Raw genomic sequence first — 16,286 nt, 5'->3', positions numbered from 1 at the left:
TTAGGGAATATATTCTACTGTAAACATACCTGTACTTTGCTGATTGTCTCTGCAGGGAACTAGTGCAAAATTTGATTTGCTAGATGCATCTGGATTGTTATAATTGCATATGGCAATGCAAAGTTAACATAACGGTTTTCAAATATGGATACTGGTTATATAATCTTTCATGATATAAAGTAGAAAATGTATACATTATATTACCTGTCCAGGCGGTCCAGGGAATCCGCGTTCACCTTTGAGCCCCTGGAAATGTAGAATACTGAATTAAAAAGGCACATTAACCAAACATTTCAACTGTCAGAACTCAGTACCAGATCAGGCATAAAACGTTTTAAGTGGATGTATTACCAGCATACTTTGCTTGTCTGCTGAATTCAGGCGTGTCACTAACACAAGAGATCCAGGGCCCATGCCCCGACCGCTAGCCTAGTGTCCCAAATCCCCGGGTGAGTGTAGCTAAAAATTATATCATTGCAGAATCTGAATACAGCTAACAGCTGTGCTAGACAAGGGCGGACTGGGATGGGGACCAGGGAGGCAAGAGACCACGCCCACCCACACCCGTGTTGTGCCACCCGGCTTTTATCTACCCGGTGCCTGCTATCTGCTTCCTCTGCTGCCATCCAAATAGGTAGAGAGAGACTGGGATTTCCAGTATCCCTGCGCAGGGGGCACAATTACGTAAGTACATATGTATATTTTTTCTTCTGGGGGTACTACTGCTATTCAGGCACCACCTGAGGGCATTATTAATATTAAGAGGCTATTTGGGTACACTATCACTATTAAGGGGCACTTGGAGGTAGTAGTACTTTTCCTGGGCTACTTGGAGACAACACTATTAAAAGGCCACTTGGTGGGCAGTATTACTATAAGAGAGCTATTTGGGGGCACTATTACTTTTCTGGGGTCAAATAGGGGCAGTATTACTATTCTGGGGCCACTTAGGGCCACTATTACCATTAACCCTTTCCAATCCAGTTGGTATCCTGGTTTTCCTAGGGGGCTTACTCTTTTTCTGCCGTTATACAACAGCGCAATATGCTTGCTAAAGCCAGTACTGCATGAGGTGACACGTTGGATAGGCTCCGACAGCAGAGAGGCTGGCAATATACAGTAAGAGAACCCGAACGGATGTCCTCCAACATCGGAGCTGTACAGCCTTAAATCAGAATGTCTTCAGAGTTCAGACAGCGGATTGGAAAGGGTTAAGGGAGGACTTGGGGACACCATCACTACTAAGGAGCCAATTTGTGGCAATATTAATATTAAAAGACTTTTTGCAGGCACTATTACTATTCTGGGGCCACTTTAAGGCACACAATTATTTAAGGGAGCACTATTGCTATTAAGAGGGCACTTCAGGACACTTAATTTGTAAGAGCAACAACAGTGGGCCTTTTTACTATATGGGGGCACAAAAAGCGTAATGTTACTGTGTGAAAGGAAAAAAGGGGGACGTTTTGAGTAGGTAAATATAGTTATGACAAGTCTATTTGTTTCTGAAGTGTAGTATTTGGGGGCACTGTACCACACGGCAGATATAGTAATAGGGATCGACGGGGCAGTAACAGGTACAGAATATGACAGCAGTATGAAGTGTTTGCATAGGTTGGTAAAGATTTTTGGGGTGTTGGAAAAGCGAGAAACCAAAGATGTCTGTGTTGCAAACTTTGCAGAGACAGTTCGTGGCTAGAAGAAGTCATCATGGAGGTCTGGATAGAAATTTTGGGAAAAATGATCAACTCCAGTCAGAGAGGACATCACTTGTGATCACTGGATACAATGATACTTTAATCACTTATGGAATCTGTGGAGCTGGTATCTACCACTACATGGTAACTGTATTGTGTAATATTAGCCTTTGTACGGTTGTTTCTATACAGTAACAGTATGGAAGTAATATTTAGTCATTATGTAGTGGTCATGGTGTGGTATTATTATTTGTGCGCTGTATATTAGTAATATTGCATTGTGGATTTTATTCAGTAACAGTATGGTAATATCAGTCAGTAATTATAACGGTATGACGGTATTATGTGGGCCTTGTGTAGTGGTAACGTTAATCTTTGTATAATGAGTTTTATTCGGTAATAGCAAGTGGATAATATTTAATAACTGTATGGCGGCATAGCAGCAACAATGATATATGATTATATAATTATTGGTGGTTTGCAAGATATGGCCTTGGGGCTTGGGTCCCTAATCTTTTAAGACCATGAAGGGAGCACTCCCCCATGTATTCCCTGCCTCTATCGGCAGTAATTGATGGGCTGCATGTATACACATGCAGACACAAGCCAGTCCATCAGTCATGGCAGGAGGAGGACTTTCCTCTCATCAGTACAACTACATAACTAGTCCACTGTATTCTGTGATAGCTGCAATATATTTTAGCCATTTGGGGTAATAGAAGAGTAGACTTGTCCCCATATAGCCAAGTATGATGGCAAACTAAGGAACTCTACCCTCCAAAATAAAAGAAACCTTGTCAAACAGAGACCAAAGTTTGCAACATTTGGTCTCCGTTTCACTAATTCAAATCTATGGTTCTATTTGGGGTTCCGTCTAAATACTGCCTTCAAGGATTCAGCCAGAAGCCTGGAAAGGAAACCAAGGGCGTAGACAAAAAACAAGGTGTGAACACATCCTTACGTTGTTAAATGAGTCTTAGATCATACATTTAAACATGACTTACCCCCTCACCATCTCTGCCAGGATTTCCTGGAAAACCGCGATCACCAGGAGGACCCTGAAAAAAAAACCACTAAAGTTATTGGGTTTTTTTTCATTTCACATAGAAAATACTGCTCTGGATGTGTAGTGTCCCAGAACATCATTCTGGACCCCTCCATATTGGCATACATGTTTGTCTTATGTAGATGCACTGTGCAAAGCTGTCATGTCTAATTTTCTGTATGTGTTGCACAGCTGCAGCGTCTGAAGGGTTAACTACATTAAAATCATTGCTGGTGAGCTTGGTTGCATGTTGAGTGTATCTATCTTGCAGTGTCATGTGACGTGGTGTGCATGAATCTATAAGTAGGAGTCATTGGGTTCCAGAGAGAGAGTTCGGAGCCCGTCTTCAGGCTGCTGAGGGACGCCTATCTAGCACCTGAGGGTTTGCTACCACAGAGGCGCATGAGGGCACCATTAGCCCTTGTGCAGTGAAGATGGAGGAGACGGAGAGACCGCCGGACTGTATGTGAAGCGCATGGGAGTGAGTGAGCCTAAATGTTTTTCCCACCAAGTCCCACCACAAGAGAGAGCCATAGTGAGTAATTACCCTTGGCAGTGACAAGAAGTGTATACAGATATATAACAGTGCAGAAGTCTACTGAACCTCTGAAGATAATATTGAGATTATTGATGATATCTATGTGGCCGTCTGGAGTATAGATCATATAGTGGTATACCGGTAACTAACACCCATGCGTGCTGAAGTCTATGAGAGCTGGGTGATCATTATGGCCATTGACTTTCATGTCAAGTAATTGCTGAATATGTACTAAGTTTTCCTGTACTGTAAACTCTGCATACTGAAGTCTACTGTATTTTATGGAAAAGTCAATAGTAAAGTTTTACCGGGCCTCCCCCGTTCCGGAGGACCGGAGGTACTATGAACTTGTCCAGTGTCATTTAATGCGCCGAGTGTGAATGTCGGTGTACGGAACGGTAGCGTCACGAACTGACATTTACTACCCCCATCACTTGCCTGTTATTTGATGTAACATGCCCTCTGGGTTATGTTGCAGATGTAAGTGATACTAACCTCAATACCAGGAAATCCAGTCCTTCCTTCTTTCCCAGGCTTTCCCTGTTAGACACAATTAGAGATGAAAAACAATGTCTATAACATAGTGGTATAGCGATGATTCCTAATAAAATCACTAAATATATAAAACAGATACTAATTATCTGAATTGAAAATATTTACAAAAATATTTTCCACTATCTATCTAGTAATTCCCTAGAAAGTCACGGTCTGATAATATAAAGCAGTTGGAAGTATTCTAACCTCTTAAAGGGGTTGAACCACAATTACAAGTTTGGATAGGGGAGAACTTGCTGACCAGTGGGGGTCTCACCGCTGAGATCACCGTTGATCTCGATAACAGGGGTCTCATAATACTCCTCCTCACAGCGGGTTTACTACACACCCCACAGTGAGGAGACCAAATGGCGTGCTGGTCGCAGAAGCACACTAGCACTCCATTCACTTTCAATGGGACCGTGGAGATACCCGAGCGGCTGCTGCTCGGCTATTTCCATCAACCCCTATTGATATAAATGGAGCACTGACCAGCGCTTCGTTCATAGTGACATCACTGCAAGCGGAGAAGTGACCCAAGCAGTGACGAGAGTGGGACATGGCATCCAGCTCTTGAGATTGGCAGGGGTCTCAACAGTGAGACCTTCACTGATCAGCAAATTATCCACTATCCTGTGGATGGCTGGTGGCCATAAACTTTTCTAGCAGTGGCCATTGCTGGGAAAACATACTACTAATTTCTGCCCATTCAAATGAATAGTTGTCCATATATTAGACAACTGGCCCAGGGTCAGCTGGGAGCCACTATTAGCAATTGCTACGTACACTGGCATAGAGGGACCCTTCTCGATCACGTCTATATGCCCTACTAGGGTATAATTAAAGGGGTTGTCTTGATGAGATTACAGGTACTTACTATTTTTCCGGGGTCTCCTGGGTCTCCTTTTTGTCCCTTAGAACCTCCACCAGGACCCTAAAAAGATAAGTTTATGAAGCTAAATGCTAATAAATATTCTAATAAATAAAATTATATATACAAATATGCTAAATATAATAAATTCTATTATCATGACTTTATTTTAACTATATTGACTATTTTCCATGTATAACACACGGAAATATTAACATATATCAGCCTTCTCCTCCTCTATTTATAACATTTTTAGGGTAAAAACTATGGTTCCATTTCATAAAATAACTGAACTATTTAATGGAGATACACAAGTTATTGCTATTCTCATATCCCCCCCCCCCCCCCATGTTACTTACAGGAGCACCCAGAAGTCCAGGAGAGCCAGGAAATCCTGGTTCACCTTGTGAACCCTAGAAGCAAAGACAGAAAATGATACATCGTTAAGACCTACCATGTATATTCCACAGTGCTGTTTTCTTGACAGAGGCTTAGCGCACATAGAGACTGGAGTAAATGTAAAAATCAGTGTAAAAGACTGCATGCGATTCAGGGAGCATGAACTTAGTGAAAGGTTGCATTTAGGTGGCAACCAAGACTTCTGCACAGTCAGAATGTCAGCGGGAAGCTGAAGCTTGTTTGCTTCTGCCTGCGCAGAGCCGCGGGTCTGTCTAATTTTGCCGTGGGATATATCCCCCTTGGGGACTGAAGCTCAGAATTGAGGATTCCTGCTATGACAGTCGGAGTAAGTAACTAGCAATTAAGGAAGGGCAGAGTTGTGTGTCTCCCACCGTGTCAGGAGCATACCCCGGGGACCATCTATCAGATAACTGAGACTGCGGACACCCATATATCGGGAAGGAAAGTGACTTCTAGTAAGGTGTGTGTGTAACAGAGTTGAATTGGAAGGGAATTATCAGAAGTGTTATGCCTAAGATTGTCAACATACTTCATGTTTGGAAAATCAAAGCTGGATTATGTGAGTAAAGAACAACTGAGTACCTCCAGTTTGAAAACTATCTTTCTGGCTGTGAACTCTTATTTAAACCGAGTGACTGATCGCTTGAGAAGAGGTACTGGCGTCACGTGACATATTACTTGGGAACTATTACCACCGTTGACTTTTGCTTGTTTTTGCACTGCGAGCAACCGAGCTGGGCCATGTTCTGCCACTGTCGGAAAGGATCGCAGAGCCACCTGTGACAAGCATCTTAGTTCCTCATGGTCCCCCTCGTGCCGGCAAGCCTTCGCTCGGACGCCACACATTTGTCTATGAACAAGTAGTTTATATGCAGATCCTTATCTCCTGATGACTAATGTAATTAAGCAGTGCTGGTGTCTGCAGCTACAGTTCCTTGGTGCTCTGGGAACAATCTCAACAAGGAGCATACAGTATAACAAGGGGTGAGCACTACATATGGTGACACTACCGCACATAATAAACTCATGATTTAACCTTCTCTCCTTTTTGGACTTGGCTATCAACTGGTTTCTTCTGTTCTGTTGATTGCCCAGGGGTTCCAGGGGGTCCTGCAAGTCCTGGGTCACCCTAAAAAGAAAGCACACGTTTATTATAGTGGTAGCATGGATGTAGAGATCTGGGTTTTTAGCACACTGTGGCATTAGCACAACATGCCAACTTACATACCTTTTCCCCTTTTGATCCTTGGAAATTTAAGCCCATGTTACCCTATTGAAATACAATTGGAAGAAGTAATTACTATAAACTACTATGAAAAATAGGAAAAAACTTGAAATAAAACGAAGAAGTCGTCACCTTTGCTCCTGGAATTCCAGGTTGTCCAGGAGGTCCCTAGAAATAAAGAGTAAAAGTTACCAACGATCACTATATAGCTATATAGTTAGTACAAATATGTCCACTAAAGGGAACCTGTCACACTGAACATGCAATCTAGTGGGCAGTCTTAAGAGCGCTCCAGCTCATATAGAGTCAATCACTCTGTAAGTAGGACCGCCCACTGGACTCCTAAGCCCAGAATGAGCAGAAATTTAGATTAAAACAAAAAAAAAATCTTTTCCTACAAAATTATCTATCAATCAAGGTTTGATAACAACTGCCAAGAGTTTATTATAATGAGTAACTTACATATTAATGTGGGAAAATCATTCATAATGTTACAATTAAGGGCTCAATCAGATGAGTGGGTTTTTTTGTGCACCTATATGCGCAACAAAAAAAACAAAGCGCTCCACGCATTAGCAAAAAGCGTGTGACCATTGCTCCGTTCCCATTGCTTTTAATGGGGCTGGAGCTACAGCCGCCGGCCCCATTGAAAGCAATGGGATGCAGGCAACCCCAGCAGTGATTTTCGATGGAAGGGCTTGAAATATAAGCCCATTCCTGAAAATTATCCCTAGCTGCTGTAAAAAATAAAAGAAATATATATTCACCTCTCTGCCGCTGTTGGGGCTCGGCGCGTGTTCTCTCTTCTATGCTGGCACTATACTGAAGCACTTTCAGCAGGTGGGGATTTGCCTGTGATTGGTCACAGTGCTCAGCCAATCAGAGACATCACTCAGCAATTCATTGAATTTAATGAATGGCTGAGTGCTGCCTGTGTTTGGCTGAGCGCTGTGACCAATCACAGGCAGCTCTCAGCTGTCACTCAATGGCTGAGCGCTGCCTGTGATTGCATGAGTGCTCAGTCAGTCAAACAGAGCCCTTTCAGGAGGCAGGGATTTTAAATCCCCGCCTGCTGAAAGAACTTCAGTACAGTGCCGGGGAGCCAAGTGTCAAGACGCGGCGGACCCCGACAACGGCGGAGAGGTGAGTATATATTTTTAAACATTTTTTATACAAGCTGATGATGATTTTCGGAGAAGGACTTATATTTCAAGCCCATCTCCGAAAATCACTGGCAGGGTTGCCTGCATCCCATTGCTTTCAATGGGGCTAGCTGCTGCGCCGGCCCCATTGAAAGCAATGGAAGAAAATCATGATCCTCTGCCACAGCTGTCACAGCTGTGGTAGTGGATTCCTTCATTCCTGCGGGGGTCCTGTTGTCACTGAACACTGTGACAGTGGGACTCCCCGCAGGGATATTTTTTGCGCAGCACAAACCTTCCTGCTGCACGGATGTCCTATCTTTGGCAGGTGCAAAGATTTCGCGCCTGTAAAAGACGGATATGTGAACACTACATAGGGAACCAATGGTTCTATCAGACGCGCTTTTTTTGTGCACATAGGTGTGCGCAAAAGAACACTCGTCTGACTGAGCCCTAATAGCATAACTCAGAAGGTTTGTCTGGTAGGGGCAAATCTTTGTTTCTATGACCATGTGAATGGCGAGTACATACGTGCACATACAATTCACATACAAGAAAGAACATGGATGAGATAAGGGTTTGCTGACACTTGTGTTAAGAGCTTCTATTGGGTTTCCATCAACTTTTCTAGTGTTTTTGATCGTAGGAAAGCACAGTTTGCAATTCTATTCCCTGTATTAAAAATACCAAAGGCTTGATTGTTTTGTAATGTGATTTACCACTGATTTATTTTTATTTCTGTTGTAACCCCTCCCCCCACCCTATTAAAATTGAAAAATAAAGAATATATACAAAAATAAAAAAATACCAAAGGCTCAATGAACCCCTTTAAAGTGAATTAGGGTCAACAGTGACCACAGGAATCATGAGAAAGCAAATTCACCACAGTGCTGTGGCTTTCATTATAAACCAGGCAGAGGAAATAATTTTTGTTAAAGGAAGTGTAACGCATAGATTTTTTGAGTAATTCAAAAAATATAGAAAAAGATTTTCCATTTTTCTAGTCTGTTTTTATTTTCTAACAGTAGATTTTTTTTGTCTCTATGCAGGGAGGGGGAAGAGGTGAGCTGTGCTATTTACCTATTGTGAATGGTGAATCCTATGTTATCTATATATAAGTGCCACTACTTATGTTGATAATTAGTTGATTGCTTAAGCGTTTTCTCTACAGAATAGGGAGTATCAGACTAGTACAAGGCTCAGTGGTCAGTGTGAAAAATGCAGGATTTTAGAATGTTTCTTGTAATATAAATTGTGATATTGAAAATTTAAAAAAAGGTTTAACATAAAAATGTGACTTATACAAAAGTTGATTTTCGGATTACACATCCCCTTTAAATACACTAATGATACTGTACCGGTAACCCTGCAGGTCCTGGACGCCCCACTGGACCTTGTATTCCTGTGGAACCGAGTAGACCCTGCAGAGAAAAGCAGACATTATTTTCACAAGAGCTGCTGCAAACATGATAAACTTCACTAGTTAGTTCATGTGATTTTGTACTTGTCTTTTCTTGTTCTTTGTATTTACTTTTTCTTTAGTTTTATCATATTTATACCACGTGTGTATTAAAGTAGAGCAACTCCATCTTGTGTATAAGGATAAAGTATGAAGGACTACTAGATTGATACATGTATTAATTATATAAAGTATATTCGGCAAGACTGATACAGCAGTCTTCTTCTGTGTTCTGGTGGCCGGGAAATGAAAAATCCCCGCCTCCAGACACCACTGCCTCTAACTGGCTGAGTACTGTGACCAATCAGAGGCAGCGCTTAGCAGTCATTCAATGACTGCTGAGCACTGCTTCTAATTGATCACAGCGCTCAGCCATTTAGAGGCAGCGCTTTCTGGAGGCAGGAATTTTTAAATCCCCAACCCCCAGAATACAGAAGAAGACTGCCGGGGATGGAGAGAAGAGACCATCAGTGCTTCTAGGTGAGTTTTTTTTTTTTATACAGGTAGGGATGATTTTCGGGGTAGGACTTATATTTCAAGCCCTTCTCTGAAAATCATCACTGCAGGGTTTGCCTTCATGCCATTGCTCTCAATGGGACGGCAGCAGCGCCGGCGTCATTGAAAGCAATGGGATAGCATCGCGGTCCTCTGCCACAACTGTGACAGCTGGGGCAGGGGATTCCTCCATCCCCGCAGAGGGTTCCCTCATCACTGAACACTATGACAGTGCTGTCACAGTGTTCAGTGATGAGGGGACCTTCGTGGAGAAGCTGCGCTTCTCCAAGCCCAGCTGCTCCAGTGAACAGGCATCTGAAACTTTGCCCGTTCACACGATTTCCGCTCATGCGTGCGGCGCTTTTTTTTATTAGGCGCGCAAAAAGGCACGCTCGTGTGAATGAGGCCTTCCCAAGCAACTTAGAGCTCAACATATGGTATCAGTGGTTTAACAGCATCCTTATTTCTTTGACATAAGGTGAACGATAATGTACACATTATAAACTGTATAAGACATGGAAATTTATTCCTAGTTTTTCATTGCTTTGTTTTAATGATAGACATGGATTGATAAAACATAATATAAAATGCATTATTTATCAATATGACCGGTTGCTAACACTTACTGGTAAACCTGGGAGACCTGGGAGTCCTGGTTCCCCTTTTTGTCCTGGCTGAGTCTGAGAAATGAGTTCTCCTGGCTCCCCCTATAGGAAACAATAGAAACTGCATTAAAAAGAAGGATGGAAAAGTCAAACTTCCTATCTAAAGTTTACTGTTGCCATCTAGTGGTTGAAAAATAAACTGCAACTATAGAATTACATCTTTCAAATCCTATCTCTAAGTGATAGCATAATATCATATTAGCATTACATTCTTCCTAAAAGTGAAGCATGCATTTTAATTATACTGAAGGGTGCTTTCTAAAGTCAGGCAAAAGTATATCTCTCAATCAAACATTGTCAGATGTCACATTTAAAATATGTTCCATATATCGTCCAAAGCTGTCACAACCAGAAGCAGATGTGTATATGGGAAAAATCAGAATGAGTTCCAGGTTTTACCACCCTGGACAGAAGAGCCTACAGTTTGTTACTCTTTCTATTACCTGAGGGCTAATTCCCACCCCCTGTTAGCTAACAATGAAGTTCCTTGGAAGCCCTATGCTATGTACACCCTTCAGCACAAAACAGCTTCCTGACATCTATTAATCCAATGATATGAAAAACTCTCAAGAAATTCACGTCATACAGTCACACAGACCACTAAATGCAAGAAATCCTCAAGTTCCAGTTGCTAAAGCAGTTGCACCAAGACAGACTTTTATCACCTATCCATATCCAAGGGTCCCGTGTCACCCCTCTTCCTCGCTGCACTGAGAAGGAGATTGAATTGAGCGATGGCCACGCAAGCGCGGTGTTGCTCTATTCATTTTCAATGAGACAGCTGTAGATAATCAAGTACAAGTGCTCAGCTATTTCCATCAGTCCAAATTTAAATAAAGGGTGCGACAGCCATACATGCGTGGCTGTCATTACATTCAGTCTGAGGTCATTGCAGGTGGGAGAAGTTTTCCTGCAGTCAAAGAAAGGGGGGACATTCTCAGGATCATTGGGGGTCTCAGCAGTGAGACTTCTAGCAATCAGACTTTTATCACCTGGTGATTAAAGTCTATCTTGGTACAATCCCTTTAATAATGACAAACTGCAATTAGGAGCAACACTAGATGTACTGTGTGGAGGGCTGACATAGCTTAGAATGAGAATAGTAGAGAGGTTAATAAAAGGCAATCATACTGACGTACTTCTCTAACTAGGCTCAGACTGATGATGCTGCAGCATATATTCCATATATACATAGAGGTTTTGCATTGAAAAGGTTCAGAAATAAATACATTGTTTTATTTATTGACTTACTTTGAAACCGGGCAATCCTGGTGGACCCTGAAAATATGTAAAAATGGCGTAAGTCACGCAAGAACAACCATCAATGCCGTACTACGCGGAGGATTAAAGGGGTTTTCCCACCACAGACACCATCACTAACTGAGGGGTCTGACTGCTGGGAGCTTCACTGATGGAAATACTGCACATCAACTCCCTTAGCCGTCCACTGTGCCGGGGAAAGATACTCAGGTCTATGGAGCTCATGTCTATGGGGCTCATGTCTACGGAGCTCACGTCCACGGAGCACACGTCTATGGAGCTCACGTCTACGGAGCTCACGTCTACGGAGCTCACTTCTGTGGAGCTCACTTCTGTGGAGCTCACTTCTGTGGAGCTCACTTCTATGGAGCTCACGTCTGTGGAGCTCACTTCTGTGGAGCTCACTTCTGTGGAGCTCACTTCAGTGGAGCTCACTTCTGTGGAGCTCACTTCTGTGGAGCTCACTTCTATGGAGCTCACTTCTGTGGAGCTCACTTCTATGGAGCTCACGTCTGTGGAGCTCACGTCTGTGGAGCTCACGTCTACGGAGCTCACGTCTACGGAGATTACTTCTGTGGAGCTCACGTCTATGGAGCTCACGTCTACGGAGCTCACGTCTGTGGAGCTCACTTCTGTGGAGCTCACTTCTGTGGAGCTCACTTTTATGGAGCTCACGTCTGTGGAGCTCACTTCTGTGGAGCTCACTTCTGTGGAGCTCACTTCAGTGGAGCTCACTTCTGTGGAGCTCACTTCTGTGGAGCTCACTTCTATGGAGCTCACTTCTGTGGAGCTCACTTCTATGGAGCTCACGTCTGTGGAGCTCACGTCTGTGGAGCTCATGTCTACGGAGCTCACGTCTACGGAGATTACTTCTGTGGAGCTCACGTCTGTGGAGCTCACGTCTGTGGAGCTCACGTCTGTGGAGCTCACTTCTGTGGAGCTCACTTCTGTGGAGCTCACTTCTGTGGAGCTCACTTCTATGGAGCTCACGTCTATAGAGCTCACGTCTGTGGAGCTCACGTCTGTGGAGCTCACGTCTGTGGAGCTCACGTCTATAGAGCTCACATCTATAGAGCTCACATCTATAGAGCTGTGCTGCAGTTCTCTGCACAGTGGATGCTGGGAAGCAATACTGTACAAAAGAAGAGCTTGGGCATCCTTTCCTTCTCCAGATTTATGGGGATCACTAAGGTCAGATATCCTAGCAATGTGCCATAACCTTCTGTGATAGAAATACCCCTTTAAATTTGTGCTAGATCTGAGTAGAACCACAGTGCTATTGAAATTACCTGATCTCCATCAAAGCAGTGTGGCAAACAAGTCTCTTGCATTACAACTTAAGGGCAGATTCAGACAAGGGTGGGCGCAACTACATTCGGCGGCAGGGAGCATAATTGCGCGTGAATGAGGGGATTTATTCCCCTTCTCTGGCTTTTCAAACTCCACACCAGAGCGCATCCTTCACAGAGTGGACGTAGCTAAACTAAAAACCTAATTTTTATTATCAATATATTAAAATTATTTCATATGTATAGGGCTCAGACACACACATAACGTATCACCACACAATAAGGGAATTTGTGTTGACGGATGTGTGGTGATAACTGGGGACCATTGGGGGTTAAGGAGAATTGCAATCACCCAATAATATGGGGAACAATGCACCCCTACGATTGGTTCCCCAGTAAGATTATAAATAATCTGGGAGGATAACCCAGATCTTCGACCGAAAGAGAAAATTCGGAAGATTAAATTGGCCATCACCCTAATCAGTGCATAGAAGATGCGTTTTAGTTACATGCAATATCACAGTTTGGCAATGCTCGGTTCAACACGTTTCACTGTAAATGGTACAGCTCATCAGGAGCGGTGGCTTCATTGTTAGGTCTGATTGCAAATTTAGTGAAAGAGGGATGGCAACAAAAGGATGTTTGCCAACCCCCAATAATAATAAAAAAGTACAGCTCCTATCTCTTCTCAGTCCTAGTATTCACGGCTGAGAAAAGAGCTGGTGAAAACAAAACCACTGAAATCCTATTGGTTTCATCTTGTCCCGTGATTATCACAGCCCATAAGGGAAGAAAACATTTGTCTGAATTCACCCTAAGGGCGCCTACCCACTGGCGTTGCCGATTTTCGTGCGTGAAAAACGCAGCGTTTTTCGCGCGTTTTCCGCGCCTTTTTCGCAGCGTTTTTCGTTAATTTCCATTGACAATCATGGGTGCATTAAGAGAAAAATAAGGAGACATATGCAACTGACAGTTCCTATGTGAAAAAACCCCACGAAACGGGAAAAAAACCCCCAAATGGACAAGAACACATTCTATGCTAATTGCTCTTCAGAAAAAACGCAAAACGCAATTCAGCATCGCAGGAAAAAAAACGCCAGTGGGTAGGCACTAGAGATGAGCGAGCATACTCGGAAAAGACAGCAACGCTTATTCTTGTGCAAGTTAGTTGCCCTATTACTGTAACAGTGTATCGAATAATGTCTCGCTGTAACCATTTTCTCAGGAATTACTGCCAGTTTAGTTCAAACAGATTTCAGGTATTGATGAAATAGTAAACATCCACAGCACATGAAACAAACGAACATTGCTAAATATGTTTAACATTCAAATTCTGTTCAGTAGAATCAAACTGTGTGATAACATTCCTGCGATGTAAATACATTTCTTTCCGCTTTACAGAAGGTGACATGAGGGCACATGAACTGGGAGAAGCAGCTCTGTGATTACATTGGTGAATGTGTTGATGTGTAATAGAATGAATGAGTGAACACATGAATGGGATATCACATGAGGACACCTGAATACATGACTAGTAGAGATGAGCGAGCGTACTCGGAAAAGCACTACTCGCTCGAGTAATTTGCTTTATCCGAGTATCGCTGTGCTCGTCCCTGAAGATTCGGGTGCCGGCACGGAGCGGGGAGCTGCAGGGGAGAGCGGGGAGGAACGGAGGTAAGATCTTTCTCTCCCTCTCTCCCGCCCGCTCTCCCCTGCTCCCCGCTGCGACTCACCTGTCAGCCGCAGCGGCACCCGAATCTTCAGGGACGAGCACAGCGATACTCGGATAAAGCAAATTACTCGAGCGAGTAGTGCTTTTCCGAGTACGCTCGCTCATCTCTAGTAGGCACCCTAAGGGTGACTACCCACTACAGTTTTTTCTTCCCTGCAAAATTCGCAGCTTTTGTTTTTCTGCAGGGGTCTATGGGACTTGTAATGTTAAAATCGCGATCGCGCAAAATCGCAATTTACCACGATTTCACGGTAAATTGCGATTTTTGCGCGATCGCGATTTTAGCATTACAAGTCCCATAGACCCCTGCAGAAAAAAAAATGCTGCGAATTTCGCAGGGAAGAAAAAACTCTAGTGGGTAGTCACCCTAAAGCTGCAGAAATGGTTAAAAACAATTAGGTAGCTCTTACCTGCGGACCTTGAAGACCTGGAATTCCTGAAGATCCTGGAAAACCACGCTCACCCTACAAACCAAAGACGAGGGTTAAAGTGACTGAAATAAAACATCCATATATAGCATTCCATCTCAAGTTACCCTTCTAAGATAGTATACAATGTCCTCCTCCTCTTGCCTTTCTATGCTTTCTATGAGTGTATGCTCACTTTTTAGTTCATTGTATGATTAACCCCTTGTGGCTCTTTTTTTTTTAACATTTTTAAAAAAGTCATAACTAGAGATGAGCGAGCGTACTCGGAAAAGCACTACTCGCTCGAGTAATTGGCTTTATCAGAGTATCGCTGTGCTCGTCCCTGAAGATTCGGGTGCCGCCGCAGCTGACAGGTGAGTCGCAGCAGGGAGCAGGGGAGAGCGGGGCGGGAGAGAGGGAGAGAAAGATCTCCCCTCTGTTCCTCCCCGCTCTGCCCTGCAGCTCCCCGCTCCATGCCAGCACCCGAATCTTCAGGGACGAGCACAGCGATACTCGGATAAAGCAAATTACTCGAGCGAGTAGTGCTTTTCCGAGTACGCTCGCTCATCTCTAGTCATAACCCTTTTCTTTATCCATCAATGTAGATGTCTGGGGGTTTGTTGTTTTTTGCAGGACGAGTTGTATTTTTCAATGGTGCTATTTAATGTACAATATAATGTGCTGAAAAACTTTAAAAAACTCTTAAGTGCAGTGAAATGGAAAAAAAAATGCAATTCCTCCATCTCCGGTCGTGTTTCTACGGTGTACACACTGCAGCAAAAGTGACATGCTAACTTTATTTTATGGGTCAGTACGATTACTACGATGCCAAATTTATATAGTGTTTTTTTTACTGTACTACTTTTAAAAAATACAATATATTTAGAAAAAAATGAATTATTTCCTGCCGCCATCTTCTGACAGCTGTAACGTTTACAATTTTGGAGTACGTATGACTTCTTGATCACTGTTTATTACATTGTTTCTTGGAGACGGGGTGACCAAAAAAGTGCAATTCTGACATGATGTATTTCTTCTTTCACGATGCGGGGTAAATAATGCCTTACGTTGATAGATATAAATATGGCAAAAGGGTTCTCAATAGAGATGAGCGAGTATACTCGCTAAGGACAATTACTCGATCGAGCATTGCCCTTAGCGAGTACCTGCCCACTCGGGAGAAAAGGTTCGGCTGCCGGCGCGGGTGACAGGTGAGTAGTGGCAGTGAGCAGGGGGGAGCGGGGGGAGAGAGGGAGAGAGAGATCTCCCCTCCGTTCCTCCCCGCTCTCGCCCGCAGCTCCCCGCCCGCCGCCGAATCTTTGCTCCCAAGCAGGCAGGTACTCGCTAAGGACAATGCTCGATCGAGTAATTGCCTTTAGCGAGTATACTCGCTCATCTCTAGCTCTCAACTTTTATTATCTTTTATTTTTTTTAAAATAATTATTACATTTTTTTAAAATTGATTTTTAAATTTCTTTAGTCCATATAAGAGACATGAACTTGCGAT

At 43.3% G+C, this 16,286-nt stretch overlaps 1 protein-coding gene across 1 annotated transcript in view; it reads right to left on the bottom strand.

The window, feature by feature from the left end:
- Positions 1-16,286, bottom strand: part of COL4A5 (collagen type IV alpha 5 chain) — a 173,344-nt gene that overhangs the window by 92,786 nt on the left and 64,272 nt on the right. The window contains exons 7-18 of the mRNA XM_066581716.1: positions 14,783-14,836; positions 11,343-11,369; positions 10,053-10,133; positions 8,831-8,893; positions 6,463-6,498; positions 6,334-6,375; positions 6,142-6,234; positions 5,045-5,098; positions 4,692-4,748; positions 3,776-3,820; positions 2,702-2,755; positions 205-246 (exon numbers count right to left, since the gene is read on the bottom strand). Of these exons, the coding sequence (XP_066437813.1) occupies positions 205-246; positions 2,702-2,755; positions 3,776-3,820; positions 4,692-4,748; positions 5,045-5,098; positions 6,142-6,234; positions 6,334-6,375; positions 6,463-6,498; positions 8,831-8,893; positions 10,053-10,133; positions 11,343-11,369; positions 14,783-14,836 (648 nt within the window). The remainder of the gene's footprint in view (positions 1-204; positions 247-2,701; positions 2,756-3,775; positions 3,821-4,691; positions 4,749-5,044; positions 5,099-6,141; positions 6,235-6,333; positions 6,376-6,462; positions 6,499-8,830; positions 8,894-10,052; positions 10,134-11,342; positions 11,370-14,782; positions 14,837-16,286) is intronic.

Source organism: Eleutherodactylus coqui, chromosome 10 (genome assembly GCF_035609145.1).
Source record: "Eleutherodactylus coqui strain aEleCoq1 chromosome 10, aEleCoq1.hap1, whole genome shotgun sequence".
Taxonomy (NCBI): Eukaryota; Metazoa; Chordata; class Amphibia; order Anura; family Eleutherodactylidae; genus Eleutherodactylus; species Eleutherodactylus coqui.
The sequence above is the reverse complement of the archived record's forward strand: the minus strand, read 5'-3'. Positions and strand labels throughout refer to the sequence as shown.